At 44.6% G+C, this 25,884-nt stretch overlaps 1 protein-coding gene across 2 annotated transcripts in view; it reads right to left on the minus strand.

Moving 5' to 3' along the window:
* itpk1a (inositol-tetrakisphosphate 1-kinase a) overlaps window positions 1–23,204 on the minus strand; it is a 315,124-nt gene extending 291,920 nt beyond the window's left edge. For both annotated transcript variants that reach the window (XM_070879506.1, XM_070879505.1), the window contains exons 1-2: window positions 22,904–23,204; window positions 22,467–22,624 (exon numbers count right to left, since the gene is read on the minus strand). In XM_070879506.1, coding sequence (XP_070735607.1) covers window positions 22,467–22,561 — 95 coding nt within the window. In that variant the 5' untranslated portion in view covers window positions 22,562–22,624; window positions 22,904–23,204. The remainder of the gene's footprint in view (window positions 1–22,466; window positions 22,625–22,903) is intronic.
* Between the last annotated feature and the right edge of the window lie 2,680 nt (window positions 23,205–25,884).

Below are 25,884 nucleotides of genomic sequence, written 5' to 3' on the forward strand. Positions count from 1 at the left end.
ATGAACGTCTCCCTGCCCTTTTTTGGTAGCACTACGCGGTTACCCCACAACAGGCAGTCTGCCTGAATGGACAGCTCGTCCTTTTGCTGCTGAAATGGCTTGATTGGCTCTTGCATTTCAACGGGGATGCTGGCCCAGCTCCCATGCAGTACACAGTTTTCAGTTTTTTACTAGGGACAGCAGAGGATCTTGGCTGGTCCAAGTCCTAATCTGGCGGGTCATGACAGGTGATTTATCATTTTCAAATGCTTCCATGACCATCAACAAATTTGCAGGCTGCGCCATTTCCACCCCCGTGGTGGGCAATGGTAGCCGACTGAGAGCATCCGCACAGTTCTTGGTGCCTGGCCTGTGGCGGATGGTATAGTTATACGCTAATAGCGCGAATGCCCACCTTTGTATGTGGGCTGAGGCATTAGTATTTATCTCCTTGTTTTCAGCGAACAGGGATGTGAGGGGCTTGTGATCGGTTTCCAGCTCAAATTTGAGGCCAAACAGGTACTGATACATTTTCTTTACCCGAACACACACGCTAATGCCTCTTTCTCAATCACGCTGTAGGCCCTCTCGGTCTTACACAAGCTCCTGGAAGCATAGGTGACAGGTTGCAACTTCCCCGCAACGTTAGCTTGTTGTAATACACACGTGACTCCATATGACGACGCGTCACATGCTAGCACAAGTCTTTTACACGGGTTATACAATACAAGCGGCTTGTTGGAGAATAAAATGTTTCTGGCTTTCTCAAAAGCAATTACTTGGTTTTTTCTCCATACCCAGTTCTCACCTTTGCGCAATAACACATGTAGGGGCTCTAAAAGGGCGCTTAACCCTGGTAGGAATTTACCAAAATAATTGAGGAATCCCAGGAACGACCGCAGCTCCGTGACGTTCTGTGGCCTGGCGTGTTCCTGATAGCCTCTGTCTTGGCGTCTGTGGGCTGAATGCCATCTGCCGCGAACTTTCTCCCCAAAAACTCCACGTCTGTTGCCATGAAGACGCATTTCGACCTCTTCAGCCGCAACCCTACATGATTCAGTTGCTGGAGGACTTCCTCCAGGTTTTGTAGGTGCTCGACGGTGTCCCGACCCGTGACCAATATGTCGTCCTGAAAGACCACGTGTGTGGTACCGACTTGAGTAGGCGCTCCATGTTTCTCTGGAAAATCGCTGCAGCCGACCAAATTCCAAATGGACATCTGTTGTAGATGAACAGTTCCTTGTGCATGTTGATGTAGGTGAGGCCCTTCGAAGACTCCTCCAGCTCCTGCGTCATGTAGGCCGAAGTCAGGTCGAGTTTGGTGAACGTCCTGCCTCCTGCCAGCGTCGCAAATAGGTCGTCTGCCTTAGGTAGCAGGTGTTGGTCCTGTAGCGAGAAACGATTAACAGTTACTTTATAATCATCACAAATCCTGACCGTGCCATCACTTTTTAGTACTGGAACAATCGGGCTGGCCCACTCACTGAATTCCACTGGGGAGATGATGCCCTCGCGTTGCAGCCTGTCCAGCTCGATTTCCACTCTCTCCCTCATCATGTGAGGTACCGCTCGCGCCTTGTGGTGAATGGGTCATGCCTCTGGGACCAAGTGGAGCCGCACCTTCGCCCCGGAAAAGTTTCCAATGCCTGGCTTAAAAAGGGAAGGAAATTTGTTTAGAACATGGGTACATGAGGCCTCATCGATGTGTGATAACGCTCGGATGTCATCCCAGTTCCAGCGGATTTCGCCCAGCCAGCTCCTTCCAAGCAGTGTGTGGCCATCGCCCGGGACAATCCAGAGTGGCAGTTCGTGCACCGTGACCTTGTAGGTGACCTTGACCATGGCGCTGCCCAAGACAGTGATAAGCTCTCTGGTGTACGTTCTCAGTTTCGTGTGGATAGGGCTCAGGGCTGGTCTGAATGCCTTGTTGCACCACAGTCTCTCAAACATCTTTTTACCCATGATGAATTGGCTAGCACCAGTGTCCAGTTCCATGGCTACGGGTAAGCCATTCAATTTTACATTTAGCATCGTAGGTGGACATTTCGTCGAAAATGTGTGCACCCCGTGTACTTCAGTATCTGCCTCCTCTCTCTGAGGCTCGAAATTGCTTTGGTCCACCATGGACCGATCTTCCTCTGCCACGTGGTGGTTAGCAGGTTTTGCAGAGCTTGCAGCTCGTTTGCAAGCTCATTGGAGGTGCCTCATTGTTCCACAGCTCTTGCAAACATATCTTTTGAAGTGGCATGAATAGGCTGAATGGAAGCCTCCACAACACAAACAAGGTGTGAATTGCCTTGCATTCATCCTTTGTTGGGGACTCTGAGTCATCTGGGTCACCTGAAGTCTGCTGGCAGTTGCAGACTCGTGGGTTCTGCCCTGTACATTTCTGCTCGCAAACACAGTTCCAGTTAATTTATGAACATTGCTAGCACTTGTGTGCTGAGAGATTTGTTTGGTGTTATCACTGGTGGACATAAACGCCTGTGTTATCGCAATGGCCTTACTGAGGGTCAGTGTCTCTACAGTCAAAAGTTTTCGTCGGATGGTCTCGTGGCCAATGGACAGTACAAAAAAGTCTCTGAGCATTTGCTCCAGGTAGCCATCAAACTCACATTGTCCTGCAAGTCTACTTAGCTCGGCGACGTAGCTCGCCACTTCCTGACCTTCAGATCGCTGGCACGTGTTGAACCGATACCTCGCCATCAGCACGCTCTCCCTCGGGTTAAGATGCTCCCGAACCAGTGTATACAGCTCCTCATACGACTTATCTGTGGGTTTCACCGGAGCCAGAAGATTCTTCATGAGGTTGTAGGTCGGTGCCCTGCAGACCGTGAAGAGGACCGCTCTCCTTTTTGCAACGCTTCCTTCTCCGTCCAGCTCGTTGGCTACAAAGTACTGGTCTAGCCGTTCAACATAGGCTTCCCAGTCCTCACCCTCCGAGAACTTCTCCAGGATACCCACAGTTTGCTGCATCGTTGCGTTGGATTCGTATTCTCATCGCCAGTTATTGTGTTCCTAACACAGATGAGGCTGCACACAGGGAGGTTAAAGTAACAGTGAGCTCAGTCCAGAGTGAGGAATAGGCCTTAGGGGCCGGCTTATATACAGTGCTCCCAAGGGATGCTGGGATCTCTTGGAACTTCAGGGAATGAGCTTCCTGGTGGCAGAACATGGGAGTGCATGCTTTACAGATACACAACAATAGTCAAACAGGTGCCAGTATTTGGAGCGAGAGTGTTGCCACGATGCCTTGTATTTGTCCCTCTGGCGGAACAGCGTGTTGGTAATGAGGAGTTCATGTTCTAGACATTTTGTCAGGAGTAGGGTACTGCTGGAATTGGCTTTTCCTACCCCCTCCCTGCCAATCACACCTCCCCAGAGGGCTGTGTCTTTGCCAACCCTGGCATTAAAATCACCCAGGAGGATCAATCTGTCGCCCGTGGGGACACGGGACAAGGATGTCTCGAGGTTGGAATAAAAACCCTCTTTAGCCTCATCCATTGCATAGAGTGTAGGGGCATACGCACTGATGACTGTGGCACATTGGTTCCGAGACAGGGTGATACGGAGAGTCATGAGGCATTCGTTGACCCCACAGGGGGAGTCTTTGAGGCAGTAGACCAGCTCACTCTTGATGGCAAAGCCGACTCCATGAAGGCGGCGTTCTGCCTCTGGTTTCCCTTTCCAGAAGAAGGTGTAACATCCACCAGGTTCCTTCAACTGGCCTTCCCCTGCCCGCCGGGTCTCGCTTAGGGCGGCGATGTCACTGTCAAAACGTCTGCGTTCCCGGGCAACTCTGGCGGTGCGGCGTTCCGGCCTGTTGCTGTTGGGATTATCCATGAGGGTCCTGACGTTCCAGGTCCAGAACTTCATACTGACGGAGTGGAAGATGCCCTTGCGTGAGTTCTTTTAACGTGGCCGCTGCGCACCAGCAACCACACGGGCTTAGCTGAACAAGGTCTTGGTCCAGTGGCAAGGGGGTCCAAGACAACTGGAGACCAGGCACAGTTGTATAAGCCTAATTGCCTACGGCATAGTGTTGGCCGCAAGTTCGGTGCCGGGTAGCGCCATTGATGGTAGATGGCACGAGACTAGGTTGGGAGGCAGGCATTAGGAAGGTGACTTCCAAAGTAATTTAAACAAATTAAAAGTTGATAAAGGTTCCCAATTTATTTCAAAAGTTTCTAAGCGTTGTTAAAAATCTAAGATGTAAATCAATAATAGATTATAAAAGTTTCCCCAATTTAAAAAGTTTCTAAAAGTTGTTAAAAGTCAAAGATGTAATTTAATAATAGATATTTAAAAGTATTTCAGGTGAGAGTCTAAAATGTATGTTTTAAAAGTTCTCCCAGATTGTTTAATAAGTTTAAAAGTTGGCTAAAAGTTTAAAAATTAATTAAAAGTTGGTTGGGAGTATGAGACGACGCCACGCCTCGGTCCCTTCAGCCGGTTAGGCACCAGCCTCGGAGTCCCCTTGACCGGTCCCACATCCTCGAGTCCCCCCCCTTTGGCAGGTCGTCCCGGAGTCCCCTCGGCCGGCCAGACGCCCTCCGAATCTGGTGCAGCAACCCTTTGGGGAGAACTCTCTGCAGAATTTGAGGGCCTGCCTTCCCTAAGCGGAACTCAAGTTTTGTTCCCTGCCTCCAGAGGCAATGCAGCAAATGTAAGCGGCCAGCTTGCCACTTGTTTCAATGGGACCCCGTGCCGGCCGCTTCTGTCCCTGGCCGAAGGGGCCCTGTACCAACCGCATCTGTCCCCAGCTGAAGGGACTCTGCACCGGCCCAGAACAGCTGCTGGGGTTGGGCTGCACCTCTGGTCAGTGTCCCGTGGGGGGTGGGGGGGTTGGCCGGCTTGGGGGTAAATAATAAAATCTTGCCGTCAAACTATGAGACTATTTGAAGGAGGCATCAGAGCGGTGCACCTATATAGGTTAACAAGATTGTTAAAGGTATTGAAAAAGTTAGCCTCGAATATTACTTCAAATTAAAGTATTGGAGCAGAACGAGGGGACTCAGGTTCAAGCAAGTAAATGGTAATATTAAGACTGGTGTCAGTAAGTTTTTACACGGTGAGCAATGTGTGGAATAAACTTCCAGATAGAATAGTAGAGGCAAAACTCCTGGAATCATTTAAGAACCAATTGGATGCTACAATAGGGGCATGTCAGGAAATCTCTGGCTGGATGATTAAAGATTGAATAGTCCTCCTCATCCATAGCTATCTTGTGATCAGGAAACCAGAAGTGACATCCCAGAAAGGATCTTTAATAAGGAAAATGGCATACCCAAGGCATTCATAAATTGTAAAGGAGCTGAGCTGAGATTTCAAGTTGCATTTAGTGTTGTGTTAGGTGAAACATGCAAATGCCTGACTTGAGCCCACATTATAATCAGGATGCATGAAGCATTTAGAACAAATACTCTAACCCTCTGCAAACTCAGGCGATTGATTATATAGATGCCTTGAGTTATTCAATTTATGTTCTTAGGACAACATAGAAAATCCCTCTTGGAAAAAATAAAGAGTCCCTCATATTGGATCCATCATGGTGAGCCTTTGCAATGCACTTTCCAGCTTTCTAACTATACACATTTAAAGACCATTTTAACTGCAGGCACTATTACATCGTTGCACGCCAGCTGGTCATTCAGCATTCCTCAGTGTATGTTAAACACCCCTGCAGGCACAAATCACACTGATTACTTCTACGCTGAGAGTTCCTCAACTGAAGGAAACCTTCCAACAACAGCTTGTAATTATATAGTGTCTTTAACATAGTAACATGTCCCACTGCGCTTCATAGGAGTGTTATGAAACAAAATTTTACACTGAGCCACATAAGGAGATATATGGGCAGATGACCAAAAGCTTGGTCAAAGAGGTAGGTTTTAAGGAGCGTCTGGAAAGAGAGGTAGCGAGGCGGAGAGGTTTAGGGAGGGAATTCCGGACCTTAGGGCCTTCGCAGCTGAAGGGCGGCTGCTAGTGTTGGAGCGATTAAAATCGGGGATGCTCAACAGGCCAGGATTAGAGGAGCGCGGATATCTCAGAGGATTTGTGGGGCTGGAGGAGATCACGAGATAGGGAGATGCAAGACCATGGAAGGATTTGAAAAAAAGGATGAGAATTGTAAAATCGAGGCGTTGCTTAACCAGAAGCCAATGTAGGTCAGCAAACACAGGGGTGATGGGTGAACAGGACTTGGTGCGGGTGAATGGGACTTGGTGCGAGTTAGGACACAGGCAGCAGAGTTTTGGATGAGCTCAAGATTACAAAGGATAGAACATGGGTGCATTGGAATAGTCAAGTCTAGAAGTAACAAAGGCAACAGGTTTGTTTGACATCTCAACCATCTTGCAGATCATCCCCACTTCCTATATTATATACTGTGGGGAGCCGAGTCAACACACAAATAATTGATAACAGTGGATGTGTAATGGGAGTCTTCAACAAACTGGTATACACACACAATATAGCTCAGCGGATAATGCACCACCAAGAAATACAGACCAAAGGTCTCAGCTGTAATCTCCAGTCTGTGCTGAGTTAACCAATTAGGTCTCCATATCTCAGCTCACAGTTGAAGTGAGGTATCAGACCTTGGCAAACACCTTTGGAACCATAACCTTAGGAACAGTCTGTTCCTTCAGGAAAGGAAAGAAGAAAATGGGAACATCTTAGACATGTATACAGAGAGAAAATTGAAGATGTTGAAGATAAAGGTGCCCTCAAATGTAAAAAGATATATTTTATCTAGATGCATCTGCAGTGACAGAGTTTAAGATGGACTTATACCAAGGCTCATGGGTTGCAAACTGAACAAAAATATCTTCCTATAAAATCATTTAAATAATACCACATCAAATTGTAAGTCTCCAATATATCAAATCTTTATTTATGATGGTTCTAGAAATAGTAAGAAGCCACAGTTAATAAATAAAATCAATTAGTTCTACATCTTCTACTGTCAGTTGGCTAAGGATGCCTGATTACTCATATATTTGGCCACCCTGCAGCCTTGGTTCAGGTGAGTGAGGTGCCAGCCATCCTTTAGTGCATCGCCCAAGAAACCATTCTTCAAGTGTGAGTCAGCACCAGTCAGTATTGGTAAGCTATTCAACAACAGGGAACATCACAGCAAAGCCCAATTGTGACCTCAATTATGTGTTATCCAGCAGCACTCACAGGATATCAACCTGGAGCTCACTGGTTTTTCTCTCCTAATTCAGGGGTGCTTAGGCCAACTATTGTGCCCCTACAGTCAGTCTGGTTTACTAAAAATAGATCAGAGTAGCCCAGTGCTACAATGTTTTGGTGTACCAGCTTGAAATGCCATGGGAGGAACATACAAACAGGAGTAGGCCATTCAGCCCCTCGAGCCTGTTATGACTGATCTGTATTTAAACTCCATCTACCCACCTTGGTGCCATCCATATCCCTGAATACCCTTACCTAACAAAAATCTATCGATTTCAGTTTTGAAGTTTTCAATTGACCTAGCCTCAAGAGCTTTTTGTGAGCGTTCCAGATTGCCATTACCCTTTGTGCGATGAAGTGCTTCCTGACATCACTGCTGAATGGCCTAGCTCCAATTTACGGCTATGTCCCCTTGTTCTGGACTCCCCACCAGAGGAAACAGTTTCTCTATCTACCCTATTAAATTCTTTAATCATCTTAAACACCTCAATGAGATCACTCCTTGATCTTCTATGTTCAACTGAAAATCCTAGTCCATGCAACCTGTCCTTATAATTTAGGTAGGGCAGGGGTTTCACAGCATCATTCCCTACACGGCGAAATGCCCAATTTTAATCAAGGCTACTTGGCACGGAGGGGGAAAAATAATCAGATCAATGAAACTGGAAGGCAAGTCACCCAGATCAGCATTAGCAAAGGTTGGGGATTGGCTTCCTGCCTTCCTGGCCAGCAAAAAGTGTACGTAGCACGAGAGAAGTAATCTAAAAGTTAATTTTCAAATTAAAAAAAAGGTTCGTTAAAACCTAAAAAAGAGCTGCACCTTTCTGGCGAAAAACTAAACGTGTTGTTCTGCCACTAAAACGACATACCTCCTTGTCCATGCCCTCGTGCTTACTTCAATCACACAAAAGGAAGCATACGAAAAATGACAGGCAGTCCAAAGTGGCAAACTTTAGTTAAATATGGTTGACAATCAGTAACTAGTGGGGTGCCACAGGGATCAGTGCTGGGACTCTAACTATTTACAATCTATATTAATGACTTGGAAGAAGGGACTGAGTGTAACGTAGCCAAGTTTGCTGACGATACAAAGATGGGAGGAAAAGCAATGTTTGAGGAGGACACAAAAAATCTGCAAATGGATAGACAGGCTAAGTGAGTGGGCAAAAATTTGGCAGATGGGAGTATAATGTTGGAAAGTATGAGGTCATGCACTGTGGCAGAAAAAAATCAAAGAGCAAGTTATTATTTAAATGGAGAAAGATTGCAAAGTGCCGCAGTACAGCGGGACCTGGGGGTACTTGTGCATGAAACACAAAAGGATAGAATGCAGGTACAGCAAGAGATCAGGAAGGCCAATGGTGTCTTGGCCTTTATTGCAAAGAGGATGGAGTATTGGGTATTGGTATTGGGTATTGGTAAGGCCGCACCTGGAGTACTGCGTGCAGTTTTGGTCACCTTAATTAAGGAAGGATATACTGGCTTTGGAGGGGGTACAGAGACGATTCACTAGGCTGATTCCGGAGATGAGGGGGTTACCTTATGATGATAGATTGAGTAGACTGGGTCTTTACTCGTTGGAGTTCAGAAGGATGAGGGGTGATCTTATAGAAACATTTAAAATAATGAAAGGGATAGACAAGATAGAGGTGGAAAGGTTGTTTCCACTGGTCGGGGAGACTAGAACTAGGGGGCACAGCCTCAAAATACGGGGGAGCCAATTTAAAACCGAGTTGAGAAGGAATTTCTTCTCCCAGAGGGTTGTGAATCTGTGAAATTCTCTGCCCAAGGAAGCAGTTGAGGTTAGCTCATTGAATGTATTCAAATCACAGGTAGATAGATTTTTAACCAATAAGGGAATTAAGGGTTACAAGGAGCAGGCGGGTAAGTGGAGCTGAGTCCACGGCCAGATCAGCCATGATCTTATTGAATGGTGGAGCAGGCTCAAGGGGCTAGATGGCCTACTCCTGTTCCTAATTCTTATGTTCTTATGTTCTAAAAGCAGGGAAGTCTTGCTATTGCTATATAAGGTATTGGTGAGGCCATACCTGGAATACTGGCGTGCAGTTTTGGTTTCCATATTTATGAAAGGATATACTTGTTTTGGAGGCAGTTCAGAGAAGGTTCATTAGGTTGATTCCGGGGATGAGGGGGTTGACTTATGAGGAAAGGTTGAGTAGGTTGGGCCTCTACTCATCGGAATTCAGAAGAATGAGAGGTGATCTTATCGAAACGTATAAGATTATAAGGGGGCTTGACAAGGTGGATGCTGAGAGGATGTTTCCACTGATGGGGGAGACTAGAACTAGAGGGCATGATCTTAGAATAAGGGTCCGCTCATTTAAAACAGAGATGAGGAGAAATGTCTTCTCTGAGAGGGTTTTACATAAGAACAAAAGAACACCCTCAATCTGTATTACAAATTCAACCATACTGTGATCACTCATTCCGAGAGGATCTTTTACTAGGAGATCGTTTATTATTCCTGTCTCATTACACAGGACCAGATCTAAGATAGCTTGCTCCCTTGTAGGTTCTGTAACATACTGTTCTAAGAAAAAATCCTGTATGCATTCTATAAATTCCTCCTCCAGGCTACCCCGTGCGATTTGATTTGACCAATGATCCCCCATGATCAATTGTAAATCTCTGGAATTCGCTGCCTCAGAGATCTGTGGAAACTGGGACAATGAATACATTTAAGACAGAAATAAGACAGTTTCTCAAGCGATAAGGTGGTAAGGGGTTATGGGGAGTGGGCGAGGAAGTGGAGCTGAGTCCATGATCAGATCAGCCATGATCTTATTTAATGACGTAGCAGGCTCAAGGGGCCGTATGGCTTACTCCTATTCCTATTTCTTATGTTCTTATGTAAACTTAACTCTGGAATATTTCTACATGCATCCTTATCAAATTAGAATTAATTAGTAAAGGAGAATCTGTTCCATGAACCCTTTTGTTTTCAGCCATGTTGATAATACCAAGATGCAGTTGCCAAGCTTGTGTAATGATGAAGCCCACAATCACAGGTGCAAGCCGGATCAAAATATTCTCATGACAGATTTCTTGCAGTTGGCTTAGGTGGAAAAGAGCAATGGTGGTGGTGTCGTGCACTGGCATTATAATAGACTGTGACTCAAAGGGGTACAAGATTGTGATATCAGCTGATCAAATAGGGACCAACCTCCTCCCATACGGCGACAGGCAAAACAGGCCAGCAAGTAACCTCGGAACTCTTGTGCTCACACGCACTCCCATCAAGCAGTGTGCTGATCATACGTCTACCCACAAACAGGCAGAAAACGGCAGAAAAGCATCACCCATGAATCATGAGCTGATTCAATTTGGGGGTTCAGTAGCATAGTGGTTATGTTAATCCAGAGGCATGGACCAATAATCTGGCAGACGCAAGTTCAAATCCCACCATGTCAGCTGGGGAATTTAAATTCAGTTGATTAAATAAATCTGGAATTAAAAAGCTAGAATCAGTAATGGTGACCATGAAATTAGCGGATTGTCGGAAAAACCCAACAGGTTCACTAACGTCCTTTAGGGAAGGAAACCTGCCTTCCTTACCCAGTCTGGCCTATGTGTGACTCCAGCCCCACAGCAATGTGGTTGACGCTTAACTGTCCTCTGAAATGTCAGTTTCACTACATGGACTGCAATGGTTCAAGAAGGCGGCTCACCACCACCTTCTCAAGCGCAATTTGGAATGGGAAATAAATGCCACAACGTCCACATCCCGTGAACGAATAAAAGAAAAGAATTAACATTGGTAAAAATAAACCCCAGAGGGCTGTGGATGGTCAGTTGTTGAGTATATTCAAGACTGAGATCGATGGATCTTTGGACACCAAGGGAATCAATGGATATGGAGATAGGGCAGGAAAGTGGAGTTAAGGTAGATGATCAGTCATGATCTTATTGATTGGCGGGGCAGCATGGCCTACCCCTGCTCCTATTTTTTATGTTCTTATTAGAAGGGACACAACCATAATTCGATCAATGAAATCCAGAACAGATGTAGCAGAGGGAGAGCAAATGTTTTCATCATAGAAGTTTGACTGGAATGTTTTGAAGATGCGACCAATTTAATGGATAGGGACATTGCAGCAGATATTACTTACTTCAGCTTTCAAGCCTTGTTTCAAAGAGCACTTCACAATAATGACGGTGCAAATGGAACGAAGAAGATAGTAAGTGTTCAATGGGGACTATTCCAGTCTGCGTAAATAAGGTTAAAAAGGACAAAATGCAGAATTTTAAATTTGCAGAATATGCGGATACCACAACAGTTGCTGCTCTGCAAAATGTGTACCACACAAAGGGAGCCAAGAGACTTTTAATAGCGGATTAAGTGACTGACGAATAGCATTTAGAAAGAACAAGTTTGCAGTTACATAGTGCGCTTCACCTCAGAACATCCCAAAGGAAAACATGAAGGAGGGGGAAGGAACTTCCTGTTAGAATTTTGCAAACTGGGATTGTCGGAAAATATGAAACAGCTGGCAATTCTACAGCCAGGCACACCACAAGGAGCTGGAGAGAAGGTCAATGATCAGGAGTTAGGGAAGACCAAGGGGGTGATATTAGGTGTCTTTGTGCCTCCTGTTGGTGCCCCCAGGGCGCAAATGGCTTTGCGACTGGGCACGGCAATAACATCGACTCCCGCTATATTTGCCGGGAGGTTTGCAGTGGCGCTACAACACTGCGCCCTGATCTCCTTCACCCGGAGATTGTGCCATCATCGCCGTGTGCATCGTCCCGGACCATAAATTGCCTACCGCTGCCCCCTGCAGCAGCGCCGGGCGAAAACACAGCATCGGGAGGCGTGCATCGGGTAGCCAGCCACTTTGGGGGCGATGCTTAAAGGCGAGGTGACCGAGGTAAGTAAAAAAGAAACTTACCTCTATTCTACCAGCTTTTTTCACGGGTTCCTGCCGTCGTGGCCCAGGTAAATTGTTTTGATTTTGCAGCGCCTGCAGCAATGGCCCTTCCCTTTAAGGGAGGGAAGAAGCCTTGCATCGCGGCAGCGTTGTACGGGACATTGTGCAGCGCTGCTCCACTCGTCGCTCCACCTGCTGTCAATTGTAAGGTGCTTGATTTAGCATTTCACTTCTTTCTTGGAGCGCAAACAGAAAATTCTTCTTTAAGTTTGAAATCTTGGCGCTAACTTTTCAAACTTTTAAAAGTTAGCACCCCAAACAGGGAGATAGTGAATTTCTCTCCCCAAGGCTTTTAAAAGTGGTAGAAAGAGATGTGCCAGAGGGGTTTGGGAAGAGTTCCAGTGTGCAGGGGCATGATGGCTGAAGGCTTGATCAATGATGGAGGGCAAATAGAGGGTTTCTCAACTTCAACTTTAAAATTCCCTCTGTAATTTTATCAGTCAAAAACCCTTTCACTACTAAAATAAAAAAGCAACGCTCACCCAAGATCATAGAAAATAATTGGTATTTACCCCACCTATATATTTCAGCCATTTATTAGTTGCTCTGTGCAATCTGCAGGCAGTTTTACCTCATGTCATAGCTGTGCACTACTGGTGCCCTCGAAATAAACTGAGTGACATCCATACATCTGACATAAACAATGAACATTTCCTCAGGCTGCTATGGTTGAAACAAATGCCTCCAGTGGTCTGTTAAACATGCCAAGCCACTTCTGTGGGTCAGCATATTTGTATTATGGAGCAAAACACTTCCTTACACAAGCACACCAACAGATGGGAAAGGTTCAACATCAATTTTCAGATCCTGCCCAACACATTCTCCAAGAAGAAAAGTACAAAAATGCTGTATCATTTTTTCCTTCCATTCCCCGTTTGGTCATTTGAAGATCCATTAGCAAAAACAGAAACCTGTTTTGAGCCACAGGAGAGAAGCAAAAACACAAGGAGCTAGACTTTCGGCACATTATCGCCCATATAAGTGCTGAGATGCAGGCTATCGCCCATATTTGATGAAAAGTGGAAACTAGCGCCCAATTATAGCCCATTTATCACAAGCCCAACTTTCAGCATACATGAATGAGCAGCATCGCCCGGCTACTTTTTTAAAAAAATGACATCATCCTCGTGCAAAGCAGAGAATAGTGCTCATAATAGAAACTTGCGCCCGATTATGGGCCAGATTATCGCCAAGCGCTACTTTCGGCATTTCACCCACAATTCGCCCAAATGATCGCTGGCCCAAAAAGATGCTGAAGAAAAGCTGCAATAACTCGGCACTACGAGGAGGATCTGTAGAAAAAGGCTGTCAGGAGAATCAATTTGTGAGTGATTTTAAGGGCCTTTTTGACTCTTGCCAATCATCTAATCACATTTGTATTTGTTGAGGACAAATTAAGAGCATCTATAATGAGGGGGGGGGGCTGTAATTTCTCAACCAGTATTGATCATTAATCTCATGCTGCAGAATAGAGATAGGAGAATAACATGAGAAAAGTTACATACAAGTAATATATGCCAGCGAGGAGAAAGGGTGTAAGAAAAAGGAGAGCCATCCGTGGCTAACTAAAGAAATAAAGGACAGTATCCAATTAAAAACAAGGGCATACAAAGTGGCCAAAACTAGTGGGAGGACAGAAGACTGGGAAGCTTTTAAAAGCCAGCAAAGAATGACTAAAAAATGATTTAAAAAGGGAAGATAGACTATGAAAGTAAACTAGCACAAAATATAAAAACAGATAGCAAGTTTCTATAGGTATAAAAAGGAAAAGAGTGGCTAATGTAAATGTTGGTCCCTTAGAGGACAAGACCACGGAATTAGTAATAGGGAACATGGAGATGGCAGAAACTAACAATATCCCAACAGTGGCTAGTCAAGGGGGTGGTACTCAGTAAGATAATGGGACCAAAGGCAGATAAATCCCCTGGACCCGATGGCTTGCATCCTAGGGTCTTGAGAAGTAGTGGCAGGGATTGTGGATGCATTGGTTGTAATTTACCAAAATTCCCTGAATTCCAGGGGGGGGGCCAGCAGATTGGAAAACTGCAAATGTAATGCCCCTATTTAAAAAAGGAGGCAGACAAAAAGCAGGAAACTATAGACCAATTAGCCTAACATCTGTGGTTGGGAAAATGTTGGAGTCCATTATTAAAGAAGCAGTAGCAGGACATTTGGAAAAGCATAATTCAGTCAGGCAGAGTCAGTATGGATTTATGAAGGGGAAGTCATGTTTGACAAATTTGCTGGAATTCTTTGAGGATGTAATGAACAGGGTGGATAAAGGGCAACCAGTGGATGTGGTGCATTTGGAATTCCAGAAGACATTTGACAAGGTGCCACATAAAAGATTACTGCACAAGATAAAAGTTCACGGGGTTGGGGGTAATATATTAGCATAGATAGAGGATTTGCTAACTAACAGAAAAGAGAGAGTCGGGATAAATGGTTCATTCTCTGGTTGGCAATCAGTAACTAGTGGGGTGCTGCAGGGATCAGTGCTGGGACCCCAATTATTTACAATCTATATTAACGACTTGGAAGAAGGGACTGAGTGTAACGTAGCCAAGTTTGCTGACGATACAAAGATGGGAGGAAAAGCAATGTGTGAGGAGGACACAAAAAATCTGCAAAAGGACAAAGACAGGCTAAGTGAATGGGCAAAAATTTGGCAGATGGAGTGTAATGTTGGAAAGTGTGAGGTCATGCACTTTGGCAGAAAAAAATCAAAGAGCAAGTTATTATTTAAATGGAGAAAGATTGCAAAGTGCCGCAGTACAACGGGACCTGGGGGTACTTGTACCTGAAACACAAAAGGATAGTATGCAGGTACAGCAAGTGATCAGGAAGGCCAATGGAATCTTGGCCTTTATTGCAAAGGAGATGGAGTATAAAAGCAGGTAAGTCTTGCTACAGCTATACAGGGTATTGGTGAGGCCACACCTGGAATACTGCATCCAGTTTTGGTTTCCATATTTATGAAAGGATATACTTGCTTTGAGCGCAGTTCAGAGAAGGTTCCGGAGATGAGGGGGTTGACTCATGAGGAAAGGAGGAGTAGGTTGGGCCTCTACTCATTGGAATTCAGAAGAATGAGAGGTGATCTTTTCGAAACGTATAAGATTATGAGGGGGCTTGACAAGGTGGATGCAGAGAGGATGCCGAGACTAGAACTACAAGGCATGATCTTAGAATAAGGGGCCGCCATTTAAAACTGAGATGAGGAGAAATTTCTTCTCTCAGAGGGTTGTAAATCTGTGGAATTCGCTGCCTCAGAGAGCTGTGGAAGCTGGGACATTGAATAAATTTAAGACAGAAATAGACAGTTTCTTAAACAATAAGGGGATAAGAGGTTATGGGGAGCGGGCGGGGAAGTGGAGCTGAATCCATGATTAGATCAGCCATGATCTTATTGAATGGCGGAGTAGGCTCGAGGGGCCGTATGGCCTTCTCCTGATCCTATTTCAAAAAAAAATTAAGTGCATTGCTGTAATGTCAGGGTTAATATTAATCATGGATTTTGTCCCCCTCTGGTCCACAGTACAAGTCGAAGCAGAACTAGGGTATCATCCCATGAGGGAGGAAATAGAGTTCACCTCAGTTGGCTGAAAGATTTTATTTTATAAACAACAGGGGCTAGAATAAAAGAAAGGTTCTATAATGTTATTGATGGGGACCAAGACCCCTTTTCATTCTGTCAACCCCCGTGGGAAAAGTTCTTTGCCTGAAAAAAAAACACGATTGAGCAAAACTGCCGTTGCTATGGACGCCAGCCCTGCACGACTGAATACATCGCTAAGGACCATTTCACATTGCAAGGCTATCGCCCAAATTAAAAAGGCAAAACTAGCGATTTTTAAAATGGACGATATTCCAGTGATGCTGAAAAATAAAAAAAGCACTAAGGCTGGAAATATCGCCCATTTTGGGGCGATAGCAACCATAGTGGAAAGTCTAGCCTAAGGCATTTCTACGTCTAATCCAGCATTGCACGTTCCCAGTGTTAGCTTGACTCAGTTAGTAGCACTCATATCTCACAGTCTCAAGGCTGTAGATTCAAGCTCCACTCCAGGTCTAGAGCACATAATCTAGGCCAACACTTCAGTGCAGTATTGAGGGAGTTAGACTGAGGCCTTGCTTGCCTATTCACATGGACGTAAAAGATCCCATGGCACTATTTGAAGAATAACCGGTGTCCTGGACTACATTTATCCATCAACCATTACCATCAAAACAGATTAATTTATCATGATACAATAGCCTAGTGGTTATGGTACTGGACTCACAACCCAGATGGCGTGAGTTCAAATCTCACCTTGGTAAGGTATAAAATGGAATTCAATAAATCTGGAAACAAAAAAATGACCAAAGTGAAAAATGAAATAAATTGTCGTATAACCCAATGCCCTTCAGCGACCCACCCTGTTAATGCCATCAGGGCAATCAGGGATGTCCAATACATAATTTCTTGTCAGTATCGCCCATATCCTAAGAACAAATAAAAAATTAATTTGCTGTTTGTGGGACTTTGGCTGCATTTTCCCACATAATAAATCCATAACCAGCGGGCACAGATTTAAGGTGATTGGCAAAACAACCAGAGATGCCATGATGAGTCATGTTTTCACTCAACAAGTGTTAGGATTTGGAATGCACTGCCTGATAGGGTGGTGGTGGTGGAAACAGATTTAATAGTAGCTTGACAAGTGTGTATCATCAATAGTTATTTCACTGGTAAAGGTGACCTAGGGTGAGAATATACAAGCTTCCACAACAATGTTTGGAGGAGGGGAGGAGAACGAGGGCACTATTTTAGCCTTGTAAACAAATGATACACTGAAAAGGGGTATAACATCAACAGGTATGCACTTAATAGTAAAGAGAATCGGACAAATACAAAGAGAAAAAAATTGCAGTGATATGGGGAAAGAACGGGATAGTGGGACTAACTGGATTGCTCTTTGAAAGAGCTGACACAGACTTGATGGGCTGAATGGCCTCTTTCTATGCTATATTATTCTATGATTCTATGTGACTACACTTCAAAAGTTATTAATTGATTGTAAGGTGTCCTGAGGATATGAAAGGCACTATACAAAATGCAAGGTTTTTGTTTCTTTCCTGGTCTATATAGCTTAGCTCTGCACTGAATAATCTGGAGTCACTGGGAGATCCAAGATATTTTCCAAATCACATTGCAGCATGCAGAACGAGAGTGTGAGGACAAGTGTGTATCATCAATAGTTATTTCACTGGTAAAGGTGACCTAGATTGAGAATATACAAGCTTCCACAACAATGTTTGGAGGAGGGGAGGAGAACGAGGGCACTATTTTAGCCTTGTAAACAAATGATACACTGAAAAGGGGTATAACATTAACAGGTATGCACTTAAAAAAAGTCCCATTCACAATTCTCCATATTTATTTAAATAGCAACAGTCTAGGCTAAAATGCCACATGAATGTGTGCCGCTGTTTGCACTTTGCTTTTTTGCCTTTGTTCCCCTCCCCAGCTGAAATGAACAAGAGTGAGACGTCATTGCTCTAGTGCCACTGGAAAATGTGCAACTTGTCTCCGTAGAGTCTGATCTGCTATGTGGGTGGAAGGCAAACGCACTGAAAGGAATGCTGTGCTGCGGGAGACTACTTGGGAATGAATTTCAGCTCCCACAATGATAAATGCAACGCCTGATGTGGTAAGGAGCTAGCTACAGAGACTAAAGTGCCAGGGTTATTGCCTGATCTAGGGTGTGTGAGCTTCCCTCAGCTGGGGCAACAATGCGGGCACTTCCATTGTCCTCTACGACTCCAAAACAGGGAGTGGGAGAAAGAAAAATCAACCAGGGTCCCCACTCGCCATCACTCGTGACCCTTGTTGAAAAGGAACAGGATTGATTAAATATCCAGCTAATGCTCACTGTTTAGGATCACTCGTCTTATTGCCCTGGCTGATGGCAATTGGCATCACCAATTTAGAGGTAAACATGTGCCCCCTTCTTAAAGGGGCATAACCAATAAAAACCGTAACTTAACCAATTAAATCAAAATGTTATTCCCCGGGGTGATGATGCATTCCAGTCCCTCCGGGGCCCACAGTTTAGGCTCAAACCTGCCACTCGAGCGCGATGGTGGAAAGCAGCCAGCACCCATGACCTGATAACTCTGCGTGAATCGGTGCTTTCAGAGAGGCAATGGGGAAACACGAGAGACAAGAAGGAACAAGTTGTCTTGAAGTTACAAAAGTGTCCTCTAGCAGTTCTAAATACCACATTCTGTACCACAGATGTTACGCTTACAGTGCTGCCTTATCAGCTGCTCTCAGAGCTTTTTCCAATCCTAACTGAATGCACATGCAATAAAATGCCGCAAGCACCAATTTGTTCCTCTGTGAACAACTGTTAATTACATAGAAACATAGAAAATAGGTGCAGGAGTAGGCCATTCGGCCCTTCGAGCCTCGATCACCATTCAATAAAATCGTGGCTGATCATTCCCTCAGTACCCCTTTCCTGCTTTCTCTCCATACCCATTGATGCCTTTAGCCATAAGGGCCATATCTAACTTCCTCTTGAATATATCCAATGAACTGGCATCAACAACTCTCTGCAGTAGGGAATTCCGCAGGTTAACAACTCTCTGAGTGAAAATGTTTGTCCTCATCTCAGTCCTAAATGGCCTATCCCTTATCCTGAGACTGGGTCCCCTGGTTCTGGACTTCTCCATCATTGGGAACATTCTTCCCACATCTAACCTGTCCCGTCCCGTCAGAATCTTGTAAGTTTCTATGAGATCCCCTCTCATCCTTCTAAACTCCAATGAATAAAGGCCCAGTTGATCCAGTCTCTCCTCATATGTCAGTCCCGCCATCCCGGGAATCAGTCTGGTGAACCTTCGCTGCACTCCCTCAATAGCAAGAACGTCCTTCCTCAGATTAGGAGACCAAAACTGAACACAATATTCAAGGTGAGGTCTCACCAAGGCCCTGTACAACTGCAGTAAGACCTCACTGCTCCTATACTCAAATCCCCTAGCTATGAAGGCCAACATACCATTTGCCTTCTTCACCGCCTGCTGTACCTGCATGCCAACTTTCAATGACTGATGAACCATGACCCCCAGGTCTCGTTGCACCTCCCCTTTTCCTAATCTACCGCCATTCAGATAATATTCTGCCTTTGTGTTTTTGCCCCCAAAGTGGATAACCTCACATTTATCCACATTATACTGCATCTGCCATGCATTTGTCCACTCATCTAACCTGTCCAAGTCACCCTGCAGCCTTTCAGCATCCTCCTCACAGCTCACACCACCACCCAGCTTAGTGTCATCTACAAACTTGGAGATATTACATTCAATTCCTCCATCACACCCCACTAGTCACTGCCTGCCATTCTGAAAAGGACCCATTTATCCCGACACTCTGCTTCCTGTCTGCCAACCAGTTCTCTATCCATGTCAGTACATTACCCCCAATATCGTGTGTTTTGATTTTGCACATCAATCTCTTGTGTGGGACCTTGTCAAAATCCTTTTGAAAGTCCAAATACCACGGAGGGATTTGAAAAGAAGGATGAGAATTTTAAAAGTGAGGCTTTGCCAAACTGGCAGCCAATGTAGATATCATACTAAAATTATATAGGTTTGCTAGCCCCTCCAACCAGAGTCTCTTCCATGCTCCCCCCGACCCAATCCACCCCTCAACCCCAGCCCACCCCACTTCATCCAATGCCTAAAATCTTGGCTCTTTTCCTGACAGACTTTTGAATGACATTCTATTCCAATCTGACAAGGTGTATAGTAATTTTATTCTTTAGTGCAATGTACATCAGTTTTACACTCTCAAAAAGGTAATAGCATAAATACAACATTGTCCAGTCCATAGCTTTTCACATCTCAAGTAATGCACCTCACAGAAACATCCAGCTTTGCTCAGTTAATGGCTCTAACAATTCTGTGCTACCAGTGGGATGCTGGCTCACCAGAGTAATTTCTGGAAGACCTATCAGCTGACATGAATATTCACTCATCTTTTCTGAGGTTGAAGGGCCCCCTGTTGAACAATTTCCCAGGCCCTGATCAAGACCTAGTAAGTTCTTGCTCGAAATGTCAAACTGTATGAGCTTGTGCTCTATCTCCCTAATAAGGGATTTATGTTTTCCATAGGACTTTTGTTCAAATTTCAAATTCTGCTTGAATTTAGGATATGGCGGACTTATTTATTTTTTATAGTGGGGTTTAAAATACAATGGCAACACTTTACGCCACCCAGAATTTAGCCTTACAGAGACCTCTGCTACAATTGTTTTATCAGAATCCCTGAATGACAGACAATCGCTTCAAGCTAGGTTCTGTGGACATAATCTTATTTTCCAATTCTCAAAAAACACAAGTTAGGATTTATCTCATTGACACCAAGTATTAAAGTTCCCTCTTAAGTACCCAACTAAGCTAACGAACACTGCCTTTGAAAAAACATTGAGAAAAACTAAATGATGACTTCAGGTATAATAAGTGCCCCATCATGTACTATGCTACAAGCAAAAAAAGCAGTAGCCACAACAGCCCAATGTTCAACTGTGAAAGTAAACAATGTAACAGACACTTTAATGACCAATTTAAATTGTTCAATAAAATGAACTGCAAAGATTAGATATCAGGTGGTTCTTTCCCCAGAGAATAGTGGACCTCTGGAACAGGCTGCCATCTTGTGTGGTGGATGCTGATTCGCTGAATTCCTACAAATAAGAGCTGGACCTGTTTCTGACTGGGGTGGAGATAAACTCTTACAGAAGGTGGGTACTGCAGGGAATTCAGAGCCAATGTGATCTCCTGGACTAGTATCAATCACCCAGATGGGTCTTGGAGGAATTTCCGAGATTATTTTCCCCCAAATTGGCCTGTTTTTTTTTAAATCTGGATTTCGGCTCTCCCAGGAAATCAGATGGTCTCAGATGAGGAGGGGAGTTTATATTGTGATACACAAGGTATTGCAATTGTGTGGCACTGGCTCGATGGACCAGAGAATCTTTACCGACGTGAGCTGCACTGCCTCCTGCACAGCCTTCCTCCCCACCGTGTGGTCCATTTAATTTTTGCGCATGCACGGTATCTACAAATTTAAGCCGGTGAGTGGCCTGCGCGGGACCTTACAGATGACCACGCGGCCATGCAGCTCAACGGGAACATTGTTCGTATGTTACCTTTCACAGGGCTAATATTCCTATGAAGGGCCTTGGGACATTTTGCTACTTTAATGGCGTTATATAAATGCAAGTTGTTGTTGATGGATTGGACCCAGGTTTACATTAGCTTTTAAGAGACAATGATGAATTCAAAAGTTATTTCTGATTTCAAGGGTTCTGTGCAGTTCATGCAAAACATAGGATTGAAAGCAGGATCCACGCATGGACAAGATTCCAGGTTGCATCAATCATTTACAATGCATCCCTTTATCTACTTCAGATTAAGCAGTATACTAAAGGTCTGCATCAGAGGTTGTGTGCTGGTCCCATCTAGTGCCCGTTTTTTGACAGCCAACGGGGCTCCAAACGGATCAGAAGTGGAAATGCAGTGATCAGATTCAAACCACAACGGGTTAAACGAGGGGCCATTTCTAGATTACTTTGCAGCACTACAGCCCCTCAACAATGTCATTGTATACACAGCAGAACAATATTACTAACTGAAGACGAGGCCTCTGAGACAGTAATACTCCATGTTTTAACTAACATGGAGATCCCTGCGCCTCTTCAAACAGCATCCTCAAGGCTCCGAGTCAGCAGTAACTTTAACAGTGTATAAAAGAGCACTCGGCTATCGGCTCTGCAGCCTGCTCCCAGCAATCGGCTCTCAGCTCCACCGCCTCGTGCAGTCCTACATCCAGAAGCACTTTCTCCATTCTTAAACTTTGATCAGAAAGCGACCTTCCTCTTTCAAAACAGCGCGTTCGCAGTGCAATGCAAAAGACCAGGGTAGAGGGTAAAGAAAAATAGGGGGGGGGGGAAGATAATGTACTTAAAATATTCTGCAAATTAAAAAAAGAAATGCAGCATAACCTACAGATCTAATCTCCAAGGATCTTGTTCTTTTCTATACCTAGAGAGTAGCACTGAACCCCCTAACCCACCAAAGTGAGCCCACTGGTGATTGCCCGCAGGTCAATGGTTATTTCTGCTTCTCTCCCCCTTCCTCCTTTGGCTTTGCACATGGAGCTCTTGCATCAGGGAGCGTTATTTCCTGCTGCCAGCCCCAAGCCCAACCAATTCATTGCCTATAAATATATATATATATATATATATATATACAGAGAGAGAGAGAGGGGGGCTGGGTGGGTCTTGTCTTTACCTGCAAAGGTCTGCGAAGGCCTGGAAATTCAGCTTTTTGATCTTCTTCTCGCTCAGCCAGTATCCGACTCGCTTGCCTTTGAGCCAGGTCTGCATCTTGAAGGCGGAACAAGTGCGGAAGTGAAATCTAAGCCGTGTGCGTCCCGTAGGTTAGCAAACCTGGAAATCAATGGTTTACGAGGAGAGAGAGAAGGGGGGAAGTTAAAGGAACCGAATGGTTAAGTGCAATCTCCAATCGCGCACCCGGAAAATAATAACCCGTTACTTAAAAAAAAACATTCACATTCTCAGCTGGGAATGTTGATCAAGCACGACTTTAATCCAGCCTATCTGCAGTTATATATATATTTTTTAATGCATTTATATTTTCTTTGCAATGCACAGTAACTAATATCCAAAAGATTGCACATTTTAAAATCAGACGAGAAGTATAAAGACCTCTATCAATGCTGATTGTCCGGCTCATCACAAATCCTTCTCCTTGGTATTGGCGCCTGGGGTTTTGATCAGCCGCCGCTGCTCCGAGATCTCCCCCCTCTCCACCACCCCACTGACTAATCGTCTCTCAATGCACCGAGTCCGGCCGACACACCACACCCCGGGGCTGCTTTCAGCACAGCGCGGCCATCCAGCCCAGTCTCCGGCCACATACACAGGCGGGCAGCGAGGGAAGGGCGGACCAGAGAGCGAGAGCCGGCGGCCGCCTGCAGGCAGCCCGATTCCACCACCCACCCCCAAAGCCTCTCAGCTCATTGAAATCACACAAACCCCGCTCGGCACAGGGGAAAAAAATACATAAATACCGGCAGCGGCGGCTCGGGATCGACAGGGGGCGCTCCCGGCCGCTTCCCAACATCTCCCCCCCACCACTGCCCCTTAAAGGTGTCCTGTCTGGCTGCACCCCATAAAATAATTCATCTACTGTGCTCCAGATTTCTTCACAGCGCTTCTTCAATGCTGCATTTTTTTTTTAAATCTTGCGTTTTAAAATGCACGCTAGTTCTAGTCCTCCTGCTTTATTTTGTACAATCAAAATTGCTGAGATACTCATATTATAAACTTAGGGCTCCATGCAGCTGCAGCCCATCCGATTTGTGCGATTCTAATCGTATTCGTCGCCTCATCTTTTGCAAACAAGAAATGGAAATTATTCCGAGAAATGATTGTCAATTCTCCATATTGTATCATTAACTTTAATTTATCTTTTTTTTTACCTCTTAAAGTGTTGAATTGTCTCTTCGCAGATAGTATGGTTTAAAAACGAAGATCCTGCATTTATAGAAGACCTTGCATGTCATCAGCACGACCTCTCAATCAATTAATAACTTTTGAAGTAACGTTTTTTTTAAGTTTCAATCGTCTTATTTATTCATGCGGACATCATCGTTCTCAACAATTAAAAGTTATATTGGAGCAAAGATACTTCATGTCTCAAAGTGCGTGGCATGCAATGCATTACTTTGAGGTGCGGTAGCTGTTATTATGTCAAACACAATGCTGGAAACGGACGGCAGGGCTGTCAATATCCGTGGAGAGAATCGCCAAAGTGAACATTTCGTTTGTCAAAACAGTCTTGACCCACACCCGAAACATGAACGTCTCTGCCGGAGGCACGGACTCGGTCCTCGGGCACTTGCAGCACTGATTGTGATGGAATTTGAGAGATGATGATAAAGCGATCTTGAAGTCAAATTGCTGGGCTATAGAGGGTGAGTGGAGTTTGCAAATGACAGGGAGATGGCACTTCCTGTTGGTGAGTGTGTTGATTGCAGTGTTTTCGAATGAATTGCAATTTGTGGAGGTTGACTAGGAGAGCAATGGAGAAGTCGAGGCGTGGACTAGGGATTTGAGGGGCAAGGAGCCAGGGCAGGTTGGAGGAGGAGGGGCGGCGGGATGTTACTAGAGCGGTCTTGCTGACAGAATGGGCTGTGTGGCGGAAGCTCAGCTTGCGGTCAAGCAAGGTTCTTCATCTCCTGACTTAATAAAATCCTTCCAGTGTTACCTGTTATGAAGTCGCTTAGATTTTAAAACCTAATGTCGACTATGGGAACATGTACCTTGCATAAGTACATGGTAGAACCTCGCTTTTCGCCCCAGATCCCTGACAATGCTACAGCAATATATGCAATGAATTGAGGGCAGTGGTGTGAGTACACAATTTGCACTCACGAGGTGGACAACTCCCCTGGACATTTGAGTATCTTTATAATAGCATAATTTCAAAAGATTGGTACTTCCATTACTCGTGTGTAAGGGGAAATAATTTAGTGAGGATTATAGGGCACATAAACTGCAATTGGGACTAAAAGGTCTCACCCTCAGATTACAGAAGCGCCCTCTCTTGTTTTAGGTGAGCTACTGCGCTCATCAAAGGATGTCACTGTCATTTTCCCAGTTTTGGCATCCAACGTCAACAGGACCACTCCCAGTTCAGACATGGTATAAATTGAATGCAGCGTCAAACTTGCTCTATTCTGCTCCAAGAACATACTTTAGCCTCAACTTCAGAATGGCACCCATTGCTTAGCATCATTGAAATTGCAGCCCGGAGAAAGCCATTCAATCCATAGACAATGCTCGCTCTTTAACTTGAGCTAACACCATATTTATCAAGTATCCACTTTTACATTTCTATGTAAATTATCTTCATGGTTGCTCAGACTGTTAATTTGAGCTAAATTGTAGGCAATTGTGCGCAATGGCCCAAATCTAATCGGAACATTACACATTTCTATCATTATATTTGACAAGAGGGTGTTCAGTATTTAGAAAAAAAGACTTGCATTTATAGAGCGCCTTTCACAACCACCGGACATCTCAAAGCGCTTTACAACCAATGAAGTACATTTGGAGTGTAGTCACTGTTATAATGTGGGAAACGTGACAGCCAATTTGTACACAGCAAGCTCCCACAAACAGCAATGTGATAATGACCAGATAATCTGTTTGTTACGTTGATTGAGGGATAAATATTGGCCTGGACACTGGGAATAACCCCCCTGCTCTTCTTCGAAATAGTGCCATTTCGTGGATCCAATAGTGGATCTCTTAGATCCACATGAGTGAATGAATCGCTCTGGGAGGAATGGGGCCAATTAATATCAGTAATTTTAAGTGGACGTTGGATAGGCAGTTGGCGAGAAATTCGATTGAAGGATATAAATAATGAACTGTGTCTTCTATTTTTGAAGTTTGGGGTGGTCAGTTAAACAGAAATGGGCTATTTTTCACCCTTTGCATTCCTGTGTTTCTCTTTCTGGTAGAAAAGAGTGTGGCCTTAATATTAATCGCTCAACCAACATCAGTAAAACAGATTATCTGGCCATGATCACATTGGTGTTTGGGAGTTTGCTGTGTGCAAATTGACTGTTGTGATTCCTACATTAAAAAGAAAGACTTGGATTTATCTAGCGCCTTTC

This window comes from Pristiophorus japonicus, chromosome 4 (genome assembly GCF_044704955.1).
Source record: "Pristiophorus japonicus isolate sPriJap1 chromosome 4, sPriJap1.hap1, whole genome shotgun sequence".
In the NCBI taxonomy this organism is placed as follows: Eukaryota; Metazoa; Chordata; class Chondrichthyes; family Pristiophoridae; genus Pristiophorus; species Pristiophorus japonicus.